General features: G+C 38.5%; 1 protein-coding gene across 1 annotated transcript in view; it reads left to right on the top strand.

Annotated features, from left to right (window-relative positions):
* DNAH7 (dynein axonemal heavy chain 7) overlaps window positions 1-16,482 on the top strand; it is a 250,612-nt gene that overhangs the window by 73,400 nt on the left and 160,730 nt on the right. Inside the window, exons 19-22 of the mRNA XM_059393094.1 lie at window positions 118-304; window positions 8,198-8,391; window positions 9,874-10,082; window positions 13,076-13,206. Of these exons, the coding sequence (XP_059249077.1) occupies window positions 118-304; window positions 8,198-8,391; window positions 9,874-10,082; window positions 13,076-13,206 (721 nt within the window). The remainder of the gene's footprint in view (window positions 1-117; window positions 305-8,197; window positions 8,392-9,873; window positions 10,083-13,075; window positions 13,207-16,482) is intronic.

The raw sequence follows: 16,482 nt of genomic DNA, 5'->3' as shown, positions 1-16,482 counted from the left end.
TCAAAAGCAGGAACAGCAGCGCTGCATACGGGACTGACAATTCCAGGGATCATGTTGAGTTTTGTCATCTGAAACGTTGCTTGATTTTCTGTTGAACCATTGTGTTTTGCTTCTCAGAGAATGGGAGAGCAAGCTCCTGCTCCTTCAGGAAATTCTGGATGAATGGCTCAAGGTCCAAGCCACATGGCTGTATTTGGAGCCCATTTTCAGTTCTCCAGACATTATGTCTCAAATGCCTGAGGAAGGAAGACGATTTACAACTGTGGATAAAACGTGGAGAGATATAATGAAAAGTGTTATGCAAGTAGGTGAAAATCTCTGAGAATGTAATTATTTGGTTGAAGTGACAAGATTTTTGTTTTTGAAATAATCCAAATAAGTCATTTTCTTTCCCCCCACATACGTTCCTCTTTCAGATATTATTTTAGAATCCTAAGAGGAAGAAATATAAACTGAGTAGATATTTTGTCCTGACTGCTTCTTGAGGTTCAAAGTAGTTTGCATTATTTAATGACCTGTGGTTCTATTAGTGGTTCCTCCAGGATGCTCTGGCAAGAAGACACTGGTCCACAGCACTTGACGTCCTCTCTAGTCTATGGCCCCTTGTTATGAGCGGAACCACCGCTGAAATTGCACTATCGTGGAAACCTGCCAGCATGTCACTCCATCAATAAGTTCTCTTTAGGTATCTTTAAAAAAATGAGTTGTAAAGATAAATGTAAAGAGACCAGTAAACACGAACAAAACGCAATCGATCAAAACACAAATACTGAACTGACAATTCAAGGATGGAATTTGTTTCCCAAACTAGAAACCTGAAAAAGATACCTTTTTTTTTGTTGAATGCTTTACAGGCATGGTTTTGTATGTTACTAGGAAGTTAACATTAAAATAGAAGAAATCTTAGTTATTAAATTATATTCATTAAATGAATGTAAATTTCTCCATTGGTCTTTTGATCAAATACAATATTGGACGGTAGGATGAGTATTATCTTAATATTTTCCTACCTTAAAAATAGAAATACACATATTTTTATTATTTAAACTTTGCAAGTTGTGACTATAACCCTAAATGTGGATAATACTATATCAACACCAGCTATATGATTTGCTAGGAAAAATAAAAGATAGACATGGATTTAATGTTTACTTCATTTTATACAGTAATACTTGAAACACAACTCCATATAAACCAAATTTTTATAAAATTAATCACACTGGAATGTTATATTTAAAGGACCTTTGGTGAGTCACTTTGTAATACATTTAATCATCTTTAATTTATTTTAAAAGTTTAGCCTTTCATATGTCATTTCCTTGCAAAAGGGCACAACCCTTACAGCACATATACATTTTCACCAGAAAAAGGATCAAGTAGAATTTTTTTGGTTGCCCAAAAAAAAGCAAACAGTAGATGCTTGTATTTTCCTAGTTAAGAAAATTAAAAAAAAAAAAAAAAAAAACATTCTTTTTTTGGGTATTTGATCAAAATACTTTTCAAAACCCCATTTTGCTAAGGAAATTTTATAGTTATTTTAGTACCTAGAAAAAGGGCAGCTATGCTGAACTAGTAAATTAAGGAAACAGATCTTCATTTCTGTCAAACTGCTGAATTAAAAAACAAACACGGGCACCTGGCGGGCAGAGTCGGTTGAGCGTCTGACTCTTGGTTTCAGCTCAGGTCATGATCTCAGGGTTATGGGATTGAGCCCCACTTTGGGTTCCATGATCATTGTGTAGTCTCTGTAAAGATTCTCTCTCCCTCTCCCTCTGCCCCTTTGTCCCCTCTCTAAAATAAATAAACCTCAAAAAACAAACAAGCACACCTGAAACTAATAAAACTCTGTATATTAAAAGAAAAACAGACAAAACAGAACAAATATTGCTTACTCTTATTGCGAAATAAGCAGTTTCCTTTGGGTGACACTTCTTTACTCATGCTGTAATACCTGATTGTCTTCCTGAACTGTCTTTACATTTTCTTTTTCTCCATATATTAGTATTCAGGACAGCTTTTGTCCATACTCTCCAAAGCTTTGAAAATAAATCTTAGTCCATATTTTCTCAGAAAGGCTAATGAGATGACCTGTGTAGTAGAGACATCATTGGATTAAGTGTTTGATACAAAAAACCATCACTTTCCATGTGAAGGATTCCTAAGAAATGTTCTTTTAGAGCTAGGCAAGAGAAAAAGACTTGGAGGTTAAATAAAGAATGTGGAAGATAATTCCATGTCTTGAAGCCTGCTGCCAAAGATCCTGTCTCACTAGGAGAGGCTCCATTATTGACCTCTCAATCTAATTCCAGAATTTTTCAATCACTATTACGAGTTTTGCCTATGAAGAGTTAGCTATACCTGCTGCAAAACCCCAGTTTCACGTTCTACCCAGAGCTCGTCTCCTTTGCGCAGGGCAGGTAAAGCGGAGGCTCCCGTACGTAGGAGAGATGTGGGGGGTCGCCCTTCCACACTACTTCTCTCCTTCCTGGGCTTATTGCGCGGCGCTGGGACAAAGGGAAAGAAGTAAGGCGGGGAGAGAGATCGGAAAGAGGGGGAGAAAGAGAGCATTTACTGGTATCACTGACCAGCCAAACCGGCTGCCCTTTTCGTTGGTGGTCAGAAGGTGGCCAGCCTCCTGTCAGTGTGGTCCGGGCACTCATCGTACCTTTACTTTTGGTTACCCCAACTGGTCTAGCTTTTTGATACATTGTGGACATGCGGCGTTCGCTGATTGACTCAGTATGGATGGGTGAAGCTCCCGACGAGCTCTGTCTGGGTACAGATTCTATCTTGAGCATCTCTCCCAGGCTTGAGCATCCTCTGAGCTATTTGGCTGTACCTTCAACCTGACTTTCCAGTGGTGGCTACGGCCCCAGGTGTTCCGTGAGTGTGTATTTCTAAGTCGGTTGCCCTTAAATTCATCTGGGGCTTGCAGAAAGATGGGATCTGCCTTCAGTACCTCGTGGTAGCCGTGAGCACATGGTCTGTGCCTCCCCTTCACCTGGTCCTTCTACCACAACATCTCCCGCGGTTCTTTTCCTGCTCCGGTCGCACTGGAGCAGACTTTCAGTTGAGGTAGATGTCGCTTCCTCTCTTTGCAGACACTTGAAAACATTTCAAGAGATTCTCTTGGAGTCAGGAATGGAAGCCAGTTAACTGCCTCCTATTGGGAGGTGAACGAAGTGGATAATCTTTCTTCACGTATACTGTGCTCACTCCCAAGCTTGACTTCTGACCTTTACAAGTCTTTATTTGTCGTCCATATGGGCAGAAGGCACTCTTGAGCTTCTCCCCAAAACTTTTCCTCTTAGTGCACATAAATACCGTTCCCCTGGTTGCTCAGGCGAAAAACTTAGGAGTCAATTCTGGTTTTCTTCCTTTCTCTTTGCTGTAGTAAATACGATCACTTCGCACCACCCCATCTCCCTCCTTTCTAGTGAGCTGGAAGGCTAAAAACCACCTCCCTCAGACTCTCTAGCATCTAGTTTGGGGCAGTGAATGAGATGTAGACAGATATAAACACTCACTTGGGATTTGGAAAGTATATGTGAAACAGCAGACATCTTGTTGACATTTTAGCTATTTCTGCTGTCAGGCAAGATCGTGAGCACATGACTTCTTTTTTTTTCTTCTTTTCCAGCAAGAATTCAGTGTCTGGTCATCAGTTTTATAGGTGTTTAGAGGCAGTGCTGATGGTGGCTTTCTAAGCCCTGGATTCACAGCCACCATAGTGAGTCCTCAAATGCAGTAGTGCCATTGCTGGTATCCTTTTGTCCTGATTAGGGCAGGGGCAGAGCTCGGAGCATGCTCCCTCAGACTTTCTAATGATTTTGTAATCACTTCATCACTTCTTTCCCTATGTTAAGTGTCTTTTTTTTCTTTTCTTTTTTTTTTTTTTTTGCTTAATGTACCTAGAAGGATTCTATTTTGCCTTAAATGTATGAACACCTCAAAGATGGAACTAGGATTGCTTATATGGCCTAGTTTATATGGCCTAGATGGTTTATATGGCCTAGTTGAGGATGGTGAGAATGTAGTTATCATTTGAAGATGGAACCCTGGAACTACCTGGCATGCAGTACAGAAATCACTTGAATTATGCTCTTGGTCTCCTGGAATGAAGTCTGTTTTATAGGTAACGCTCTGGTGGACCAGGTGGCTGCTGGAATCAGTCAGTTTGGTAGGAATTTGAGAAAAAAAAAATATATGAGATGGGCTGAATTCTTTTCAAAGCACTGGAGAAATTAAAGAATGATTTGGCTTAACTCAGAATTTGAAGCTCTACTCAAGGCGTAGTCAGAAGACTAAGGAGCTACGGTGACTGCCCTCAAAGAGCCTCTTATTTTGCCCAGCTACACGTTTGATGTAGCCAAAAATGAGTGATAGAGTCTGATTCAGTGGGTTGGCGAATTACAATGTAATTTAATTTGTAGGCTTGCCAGATCTATTATGTAAAAGAGATCACTTACCGAGAAAGAGTAGGATGATGAGAACTGGAAATGGGGACATTTGGGTTGCTTGGATCGACCCCAGGTAGTCTGGCCCCCCTATCACTGAGCCTCCCTTGCCAGAAGCCTTGGAAGAAACCTGAAAGATACGCAAGACACTGTACCCCAAGGTCCAAACTTTTAGCTGGGAGAAATAAGTTGAGTTTTAAATTCTGGTTCATATAAACAATGTGAATCCACATTTTGTCTCCTAGTATTTAAAAGGTTTAATGAGTATCTTATAAGTATGTAAATCACCCAGTGGATTGTCCCTTGAGCTGCTGAGAGTAGTGATACTTGTGAAGCAGAAGAAGACCCGTACGTTTGTAAAATTATTCCTTTAACAACAACAAAAATATATACGACAGTCAATCATTCTTTTTCTTCCCCTCCAGGAGACAGAGAGTAATGAAAGTGTCAAGGGAGTCATACAAAGTTTCAAATTTCTAGTAGCTTCCTATTAGAACGTCTTACTGTTATGTCCTGAGAACACAGCTAGTAAGCTCCATCCTGGTGCCCCACGGAGGCCTCTACTTCCCTTGAGTTGCTCTGTGTGTCTACAGGCTCGCCTCATCCGTGTTTGCTCGCGTGTCAGCAAATGCCTACTGCAGAGCTAGATTTTTGGCACAACTTAAAGGGACTTAAAGCCAGTTTCATTTTACAATGATGAATAGCTTTCCTGAAGAGTGGCAGATTATAAACTGTTCCCTTTAACTCCATGAAACTGCGGGAGCGGAGTAACTCCTTCCTTCCATCCACCCGCCCCACCCCCAGTAGCATCCGTCTGTCTGTCTGTCTCTTCAACAGACAGTGATGGAAGAGAAAATAAAGGTGGTTCCATGTCCATGTGATTCCTATGCTCATGCCATATTAGGGGCTTCCAGTATTTTCTGTAGTTTGGTCCTTGTAACAGCTGTGGAAGAGTGCTCTTATTCCCATTTTAGAGATAAGAAAACAGATTCTGGTGAGGTAAGTCACCCAAGGCCACACAGCTGATAAGTAGCCTTGGGATGTAGGAACCAGGTCTGCGCTGTCCTTCAGCTGATGCAGCCTTTGTTATGGTCCCCTTCTCACAGGAAGGAAGTGAAGGTTCTTTAGTTTCCAGTCATGAGCTGATTATTTTTGAAGTCCACACACAAAGGTGCAGAGATTATTGCCATTGCTCATACAGAGCTCCCACGGTTTTTTCTCATTGAGCTAATCTAAGTAGGTTTGACCTCAGGAATCCAATAAAAATTTTTTACTTAAACGTTAAGTGCTTCCAGAGGTATTTCTTCTGTAATTGTAAGATTTGGGGAAAGAAATATGACCTGTTGTTTTAAATAGTGGAATTTTTCTTTAGCTTTCAAACCTAAGATCCAAGATAGCAATATTGCAATAAGGTCTTTGGCTGAGAATGAAACAAATGTTGTTAATTTGTGAGAGGAGTTTTTCACATTTACTAGCAACCGTTCAGCTCTTTGTTTGTTTTGTTTTGTTTCCAACAAGGAAAGGCACATGTTACCAGAAGGTGGCACTCTGAGAACATCATTTTGGTTTTCGTTTTTAGGAGTACCAGAGTACTCCTCTATGCTTTCTTGATTGGATGAATTGCACATTTAAATTATGATCTGAGTCTTTGTCATGCTTCTTTTTACATGCGTTTTTAAAAATGCTGTTTAAACATAAAACTGTTAGGAAAGAAAATGTCGTTTTAAAATTATCTCTTTAAAGAGAATAGAATGATCTGTTATATATTTCATAGGAACCTGTTTTATTGAGAAAACAGGTATTAATGATAATTATATTATTTGATTAAATTGCTGTGTTTCCAAGTTACACTGTTAAAATTCAAAACAAGGGGCACCGGGGAGTTAGAGAGGAGAAGGGAGTTGAGGGAAATTGGAAGGGGAGGTGAACCATGAGAGACTATGGACTCTGAAAAACAATCTGAGCGTTTTGAAGGGGTGAGGGGTGGGAGGTCGGGGGAACCAGGTGGTGGGTATTAGAGAGGGCATGGATTGCATGGAGCACTGGGTGTGGTGCAAAAACAATGAATACTGTTACGCTGAAAAACAAACAAATAAACCAAGGGACACCTGGGTGGCTCAGTGGGTTAAAGCCTCTGCTTTCAGCTCAGATCATGATCTCAGGGTCCTGGGATCTCGCCCTGCTCAGCAGGGAGCCTGCTTCCCCCCCCTCTCTCTCCCTGCCTCTCTGCCTACTTGTGATCTCTGTCTAATAAATAAATAAAATCTTTAAAAAAATAAAATAAAAAATCAAAATCAAATCAAATAAAAATCAAAACAAGCAGGAACATGTATCTTCCCTTTTTAGCCACATTCCAAGTACATTAACAAAAACATTTTAGAGAGTCATGCAGAAGTATAAAATTTCTGTATAGAACAATTTACAGCTGACATTTTTGATCTCTTAGTCATGGCTGAGTGCCACAAGTAAGCTAAATCAGTAATCTTGAAATTCCATGTTTAATTTTTTAACAACATTCTCTTAACATCTAGAAATTTTCTACAGTGCCCTGTTACATATATTAATAAATATACTAGTATCTTCTCACTATTATTTGGCCTGGTGATCAGTATTTCCAATGTGTTTTAGCACCTCTTCCTAACATATTGGTGCTTACTTAGAAAAGAACTTTTCTTATTTGTCGTTGGTGTCAGTGGTGATCACTGAGCTTGGAGTTAAAAGACCAAGACTAGACCTAGATGACATCAAAAGAAGTAAAAAGAATTTTATTTCAATGATATCTAGATTATATTTTAAAAATCTGTTTCTAAAGATTTTCATAAACCCAGTGGTTTTTTTATATGGATGTTTTATAAATCAAGAAACTATTTACTTTTTAAAAATATCAATTCTTAAGACTACCTCTTGGTTAGAAGTCTCATCTTGTGTCCCACGGCATAAAAGAAACTCTTTTAAAAACTTGACCATGTTTGAATAATGTTAAACCAAACAGCTCACAGTGGTACTTTTCTGTGACGAAGTGTTCAGAAATCCAGGCCTTCACAGTAGAGCAGTCTTGGCTTCCGGAGAGTTCGGGAAGACCATACCTGGAACTTGAGTGCTTCAGCGGGCAGTATTACTGTGTCGTGCCGAATACATTTCACCGTAGTGTAAGATTTTTATCAGAAACTCCTTTCTACACCCCCAAACGCTTACAGTTTTATCTACAGTTGTAAAACAGGGTTTGTATTGTTTTATTACTGATAATAATAACATCTGAAATGATGATGATTTATCATTTTTTAAATGCTTCTTCTCCAAGAGTAAAAGGCCAACACAAGTCCTACAGTCGTTTCTCCCATCATCCTTCCTGTGAGTTCGCTGTTCTTGCCCCAGGCCTGCTGGGGGTGCTTGCCCTCCCGCTCACCCTCCTTCTCACTTCCTTCCCTGCCCCCCCTGCCCCCCCTGCCCCCTTCCCCTCTTGTCTTCTCTCCTCTCTTTCATACTCATTTTCTGCTTCTCACGCTTTCCAACTTCGAATGAGAAACGAGCATTATTGTTATGGTTCAAGTCAACATGACTCTTACTAATTTAAGAGGCTAGTTAGACCTAGATTATGCAGGACTATTTTAAAAAAATATTCGCTTTAAATTTCGGTTAACCTTTGTTCAATTAAAAACATGTAATCTCCTAGTTGTGTAATATGAATACAAAGAAAGCTGGTACCTAATATTTTTGAGTTGGGTGTTTTTCATTTTTAGGACAAACATGTTCTACAAGTTGTAACTATTGAGAGAATGCTGGAAAGGCTGAAAAAATCAAATGAACTTTTGGAACTCATTCTTAAAGGACTTAATGAATATTTGGAAAAGAAACGTCTCTTCTTCCCCAGATTCTTTTTCTTGTCTAATGATGAACTTCTTGAGATACTGTCTGAGACTAAAGATCCCACTAGGTAAGTAACTCATATTATACATGGCCATGTGTAATATATATAAATGTAATATATGTAAACACATGGCTATGTGTTTATCTGTTTAAATTAATTTTTAAAATAAGGTAAAATCTAAATGTATATAATTATGTTCAAGAATATTCTAAATGTTATCAGTAACCAGTGTAATTATTACAAACATAATATCATTGAGGGATATTTTTCCACATGTGATACAAGTTGGGGAGGATTTCATACTTTATTTTCTCTTACAGGTTTTTCAGAACACTTCACTCTTCTAGAGGCTTGCAGTGACCCACACAGGGGGTCCCGCATTATCCTTCCTGGGTATCTCCCACTAGTTTTCTTGTTCATTCTGTTACAGTCCTTCCAATTCCACTATAAGAGAGGAGGCAGCCTCCTCTCTCGGCGTACTGTCCTCTTTGCATAAGATACTCTTTATCTCAATATCCATGAATTCTTTTACCTCCCGTAGATTTTTGTGGAAACGTGCTCAAATGTCTGCCCCTCAGGAAGGCTTCCCCTGACACTGAATTTAAAATGGCAACCGTGCCGGCCTTCCCAGCCGCCTTGCCCGGACTATCTCCTCTGCCCTCTTTTCCTTCAGCTTACTTTTTATAATCTGGCAAACTCGGTAATGTACTTACTTGTTTACTGTCTGATTTCTCCTAGCAGAATATAAGCTCTGTGATGGCAGAGATTTTTTACTTTTTTTCCCCCAATGCTGATTCTCAATTCCTTAGAAGAATGTGTATATTTAGTCTATAGCAGGAACTGAACGGATATTTATTAAATTCGTTAGTTTTGTGCCTTGTGCCTTCCAAGTCGGAGATAAGTAATCCAGACAAAAAGATTAATTTAGGCTCAGATTTCCATCTGAATTTTTATGCCTCTTTATTGCCTATTGACTGCAACTGGTTACTGGTAACATGCCAAAAAATGAGGACTTTAGCCCTTCCCATCTCTATTACAATGACTATAGTTGAAAACCTTCAAAGCAGTTGATCTAGCAAACTGTGAAGCATGTAAAGTGCTAAACCTAGTTCACAATTTGTAAGTAGTCTATGAAGATCCCAGTTGAAAAAGTTAGTTTTGTGCATTTGAAGATTCTTCCAATTAGTGTGTTATCTGTTAGTTAAGACGGGTTTGCTCCTTACGTTACTTTTAACAACTTTTAATTCATTGTGTTGGAAACAAAGCCTCACGGTGTCTCCTCTGTAGCTCTTATTATAATTATAGTTTAGCAGATCTTTTTGTGATTATTCAATTAATGATGACCTCCTACTGGACTGTGTAATCCATACAGGCAGGGATCATGTCTTTTGTTCCCCCTCAGTGTTTCATCTCTGACAGCATCGAGTAGGGGCCTAACACATAATGCACATTTATACGTTGTGAATGAAGATTGATACACAAAGAACACTGACAGATAAGGAATTGCTTTAATTTGATTAATTCTCTTAAACATTTTTCCCCCGACAGGGTGCAACCTCACTTGAAGAAATGTTTTGAAGGAATTGCAAAAGTAGAATTTACAGAAACTTTAGACATCACTCACATGAAGAGTAGTGAAGGAGAGGTTGTGGAGCTCACAGAGACCATTTCAACGGCCAAAGCCAGAGGCCAGGTGGAGAAATGGTTAGTGGAGCTGGAGAGAGTCATGATTAAATCCATCCACAAGGTACTTCGCTGTGTTTATCACTATTTCCAGTAAAGATGTGGAATATTAATGTATCATTGGGGGAACCTGCGTCTCAGTTGGCAAAGCATGTGACTCTGGCTCTCAGAGACCTGGATTTGAGCCCCATTTTGGTAGAGATTATGTAAAAAGTGTATCACTAATAAATGCGCTGTTTTGTTTTGTTTTTTTTTTTTTTTTTAGACAGAAATTGAGTCGTGAATTGCCAGTTCAATTGTAATGGATAACTTAAAGACAGAGATATGGTCTATGAAATTAATTTCATGGCAATTCACTTGAAAAGTGGGATAAAATACCATTGAAACTACAGAAAACTTAGTTGTTAGCCATAAGTTCCATTATTTCTTGCAACCACATGCTGGTTCTTTCATTATTAATCCAACACACCTTGGTGTATAAAGTCTATGTTTAGTCTTGCCTTGAATGCATCTCTCTTTAGTTCCACATCAGTCTCCCTGCATGTATGTTTCTATAGTGAATCTTTTTGTCCTGTATATATACAAAATATGTACCAAAATGTTAGAAAATCACAAATACTTTCTTTAACAGTCACTTCATATTTTCCATGTCTCATAAAACACCAACTCAGTCATTTATAATTATTTTTATTAGTAGAAAATTTCAAGTCATGGCAAGAAATATAGATTAGTCGAGCACTTAAATTCATTCTTTCCCTGTAATGTGGACTTAACATTCAAGTTCTTCAGCGAGAATAAAAATCATGATTGAGTTGGGAATCTTGAGAGCAGGAATGAGAAGGAAATATGGTATGATGTCTTAACAACAGTTTTCACTGATTTTTCAGATTCTCTCACACATTATTGAAAAAATTCATTAGAATCTAAGTGTTCAGGGGCACCTGGGTGGCTCAGTGGGTTAAAGCCTCTGCCTTTAGCTCAGGTCATGGTCCCAGGGTCCTGGGATCGAGCCCCACATTGGGCTCTCTCCTCCACGGGGAGCCTGCTTCCTCCTCTCTCTCTACCTCTCTGCCTACTTGTGATCTCTGTCAAATAAATAAAAGAAGCGAAGCAAATTCTTAAAAAAAAAAAAAAAAAAAAGAATCTAAGTGTTCAGTGGATATCATGTGTCTAAGTGCTTCTTTCTCTTCTTAAGTATAGTTTTAATATCTGCCTGCATAATAGTTTTTAAGTAGATATAGTCATTTCTCCCTATTGTGCATTAAATATCCACGTGGATACAACTGGCTTCTTTGATTGAATTGTTTCTTATGATAACTTCTTATTTGTGGGACCACTAAGTCAAAGAGATGAGACTTCATAGGCCTTGATACATGTTGATAAATAAGATTCCCGTACACGCAGCTGTAAGCAATGTAGATGAATTCCACTTTGAGCACGACCCAGCAGTCTTGGTTATATGGTTTGTTAATTGATGTGCACAGTGATAACTCATTTTTTAGGCCTAATACTATTACAACTATTATTTTAAAATTTTTTATCAAAGCGCTTAGGAAAGTTATTTTGGTTGCTATTCCAGAGCGTTTAGAGGGATAGAAAGGAATTATGTAGGAAGTATCATCCCTAAATGTGTATGTATAAGTTTGTGTTACTGAAATATGTTACTCAACTGCAGCATAAAGTACCACAAAGAGAGATATGTGTGTTACTATGTTTTACTGTATGTATTTGCATTCTTTCAAGCATGCTTAAATTAAGTGAATTTGGGGTCACTTTAATTTAAAAAGTCACGTTCTTGGCATGTTTGCCCCTTTATTTTACTAGATTATCATGTGTATGTTATTTCCAAAATATATATAAATTCATATATGTATATATACATATATTTTATATGGCGCAAATAAATACATCTTACACACAATATTGTACAACTTTTCACAATCATATTTCTCCTCATCCAACTATGTAGAAGTTGTGATTTAGATTTTAATGCCTTCCTCTTGTTCTTTCCACACTTCCCATCTACCTATGGTACTTCCGTTCTAGAACGTGTGTTTACCCCTCCTTGCCATTTCTGCACAGCACCTTCCATTCTCCGCGCGCCTCCCATCCCCTTTCTGTGGCTCCTTCTAGCCTTTGAAACTTTCTTTGTTATCCACAGCAACACTGCCCTTCATCTCTGTTCAGCTCCATAAATATCTTGCTAGACTAGAAATCCAGAACGGTTCATACATCCTTTATGTATTTCTCAGAAAAATCTAATTTTGACAGTTTTCTCTGAAATCAAGCATGAAGGTGGGTTTCACCCCACAGGCAACATTACTATTTTTGGTCGATACACAGAAACGATTAGAATGTTTCTCAATACGCCTGGTGGAAAAAGTGGATATGTCAGTCCACTGAAAACATATGGAGGAGAAGTACATGAATTTGACATAAAACATGCAGTAAAGAGCATAAGTAAGACTTCTTGGCTTTCTTAGTACTTAGCTCTCCATAAATGAATTATACACCTGAGCTGGTCATCATCACCTCGGGCATCCAACTACAGATTAAGAAGTGAGGTCTGGAAACACGGAACGAACTTGAGAGGAATTGTGTGGTTTGCCTCAGTGTGCGTGTGTTCATCAGCCCATGGCTGAATGGGGATCTGATGCAGTTCAAAGAAAATTATTATCTATTTGATGGATTTGACAGATCTCATTTGGAATGACTTAAATTTATATTTCAAAATAAAACTGCTTGTGCTTAATCAATCCAAAAGCATCTAAGATATCTGTGGCTACATCTTGTCAAATGAATATTTGATGTAATATGGTGCACATAGATTGATCACGTATCAACAAAATAAAGTGCTATGTAATGTATTTTTTCGGTCACAGGTATATGGATAAACTTGAATTTAAATTGTCTAACCACTGCTTTGAGTCCTTGTAATTGACTAAGATGTAAAAAGTTGAACAGTATGAGTTAGTCTGTTTAGGAGGTCAGCTGTTCATTGTTTAGCTCACTCAAGTAAACTGTAAAATGATCCTTTGCATTTTTCTTACCAATTAGGTAATCAGAGCTGCAATGCTCGCCTATACACAAGATATGCGAATTAACTGGGTGAGAGATTGGCCAGGACAGACCGTACTCTGTGTATCTCAAACCTTTTGGACGATGGAAGTACAAACAGCTATTGCAACAGGACAAGAGGTAAGCTTTATTACCCCCAGGTTTTTCAGCATTTTTTCAACTACTACTATTGCCAGAATACACTAATTATAAAAAACCAAGTAAAGACAGTCCTCTTAAAACATCAAGGGTACTTGAGCCTCAATCCGGTACGTTTTTGTACCTTTAAAAATAGAATGGTAATAGAAGTAAGACACTTCCTAAACTCAGAAAGATGAGGAGGAAAAATAATGTAATTCTCTTTTCTGCTTTGAGTAAAACCACCCTATGAAGACAAAATATTGGTTGAATAATTTTGACTGTTTTCATTTTTATTCTTAATCTATTGATTTTTGAATATTTTGAGTTATTCTTAGTTTTAAATATTGTAATATATTAGTTATCCTAATTTAGTAATATTAACTGGATTTCTGTTAGTATTTAATAACAGAAACCACAATTAGCACAACATTCCTGTCCTTGAGAAATGATATCAAGTTGACAGATGCAATGTCTGATGACAACTGGAATGTAGTAGTCATAGATCTTTTGTTTAAAATCATGGAATTTAAATATATTTTTGACATGGAGTTTGGTATTATTGTCTTTAGCTCTAAGGTACTGTTGAATGCTGATAGTGTTAAGGTTTGAGAGAAACTAATATCTCTGTAACCAGGCAGACCCCATAGAGGAAGGAGCTGTGTGACACATGCTTAGTTCTGTCAAACTTAGCAACAAGTCATTTATTTCTATCCTGTAGAAAGGAATAAGGGCAGAGGGGAAATCAGGGTTTTCCCAGAAAAAGTCTGTCTTCATGGAACACAGGCCATTGGGGAACAGGGGTTTCCCTCACAGCAGTAAGCTCTTGGAGTTACTTGTGGGCTCTTGGCTTCAAGCACCGTATGTATTTTTCTTTTTGTTCAGTGAGTCTAGAGAATTCATTTTCTCTCTTTACTTTTAAGCTACCACTTGTCAACCTCCCCACACAGAGGGTTTCCTCTCTCACCAATGCAGGCTACCGCGGCAACGTGAGATTCCTGGGTCTCCCTCCTTGCTTGCTGGTCAGCTCTCCAAATCACGATACTAACTTTATCACTAGCCACTGTGGGGACATAGTCTGCAGGGAACAAAGAAGTAAATGTGAGCAGATTAGACAAATTTGTAGGCATCTTCCAAATTTCTTCCGTTTAAATGTGGTATTTATCAAACCTCTATTCCTCTGTCAAGTCCATGTTTTTATTTGGTCTCACTCTAAGCAACCTGCAAAAGGCAGGAGTTGATGTCCAGCATTAAATGTAAATGATACCTTTTTCAAGCTTCCAGTTCTCTCCCAAGCAGAATTTGAATCTCGAGGGACACGTAGTTCAGGTCACTCCCATGACCACGTGTCCTCTACTCAAAGCGATCTGCCGTAATTCTTATCACATTGCATGAAGATACAAAGAGGAGTTTTGTTTTGTTTATAGCAGAGATTGGGTTATTTACTGACTCATTTATCAGTCTATTCAGTTCTTCTCTGCTCATGTCACATGATGCAAGTATGGAGTTGTTCGCAGAGAAAGGGAGATGAGAACCTGTGCTACTTGAGGGTGATTCAGTGTCGCAGACTCAAAAGTTCTTAGCAAGTTACACCTCTGTTTGCTGCTCACAAGACTGCCCTCTTCTGTTGCATTTTATGGTGCTTTCATAGCTAAGGTTCATGATATGAAATTAAGCTTTGTATGTGTCCTAAAAAATTAATTCCTAGTCATCTGCTTGCGACTCCCCTGTTTCATGAAGCCTTTGATCGCGATCTGCGCACCTTGTGCCTGCTTGTCTTTCATCCGTGTTTAGGCCCTTCAAGTTCTGTAGCAGCAACATGAAAGGCTCACGTTTTAGTATTCTATAGCCCTGCTGGTGTTTTAAAAATTTAACATGTAGTTTTATCATGGGAGGCTAGCATATGTTCTAGGATTGTATGTGTTGATCATTTTTCCCCTAATTAATGTGCGGTTCATATTTGAAACTGATGACTTTGGTGGAGCTCGAGACTCTTGGCAGCCTCTTGGGGCACTGGATACTTCCACTTCCCGCAAACATCCCAAGTTGTCTGGAGCTTGATGTTACAGAAGCCCTATGTGTCACACCGTCATGCTCCCAAAGGACCTGTCTGATTTCTTTACGCAGTGAATGGTGATTGTGGAACCAGTCTGCATGAGGCATGAGAGGGACTGTAAAATGAATGAAAGAATTGCTGCTATCACCGAGCTCAGGATATGGCAAATACTGTGTGATTTTGAGTCATTGTATCATTGCATATGTAGAAGGATCTAGGTTTGATAAAAATATTTGATTTCAGATAGGGTTTGTTTTGGCAGAATGTAATAGTAGTTACCTTTAGATTCATCTGCTCACTCCCTGTGCAGAATGGTTCACAAAGAAGAAAATGTAACAGAAATGCTATCAATATCATGATTGCTTTCCCTATCTCTCTAATCTAAATTATCATTGATTCATATAATATTGTTCCTAAAGAACTCAGTTTATCACAGTTTGAAGTTAAATTTTCATTCTAAATCTGGTTTCCTAGTATAGGAGAAAACATTCTGCTCCTGTGTGTAGTAATAAATTCTTATGGACATATAATTTGTACTGTCAGGTCTAAACATTAAATTTTTATTTTATGTTTTGTGTTGAATTATAGGCTGTAAGAACCAGTAAGGTTCACATGATCCTCACTTTTACTGATGAGAAAACTAAGATGCGCCCAATGGTGTGGCTTAGGTTCTTAGAATCAAATTGGTTCTTACTAATTTATATGTTCAACATACTTAAATTCACTAATTGATTCCAAGAATTTAAACACTTACATCTACTGAAACATAGGTGGGGCAGAAGTTTACGTTTCACTGCGTAGGAAGAGAATTAATAGCAATCGATCAGGTAAATAATATGATGGCAACAGTGTTCAAGCACCAAACTTTTGAAAAAATTACCTTCTTAAGAATAAAGATAGAATCATTCAAGGACTAAGGAAAGTGCCCCTTAGAGAAACAGTTTGCTGTTTGCCGGTCCTTTAAACTTTTTCTTATTCTTGGAAAGGCTTCCTTGGTCCTTGGAAATGCTTCCCAGGACCAATTACCTGGTCCTGAAGGACTGCGATGCACGCCTTGGGCCCAGTGTTTGTTAAATGTTATTGGAGTGGAGGACACAACCACAGCAGCCTGCTGGGGCCTCCTGACCCTTCCCTTAAGCGTAGCGGTTCTCACTGACTCAAACTTGATTGTCATTATAGACCCTCTTCTTTTTTCTGACTTACTGATTCGGTTTACTCCCACC

The sequence above is a fragment of the Mustela nigripes genome, chromosome 3 (genome assembly GCF_022355385.1).
Source record: "Mustela nigripes isolate SB6536 chromosome 3, MUSNIG.SB6536, whole genome shotgun sequence".
In the NCBI taxonomy this organism is placed as follows: Eukaryota; Metazoa; Chordata; class Mammalia; order Carnivora; family Mustelidae; genus Mustela; species Mustela nigripes.
This window is presented reverse-complemented; position numbering and strand designations above follow the sequence as displayed.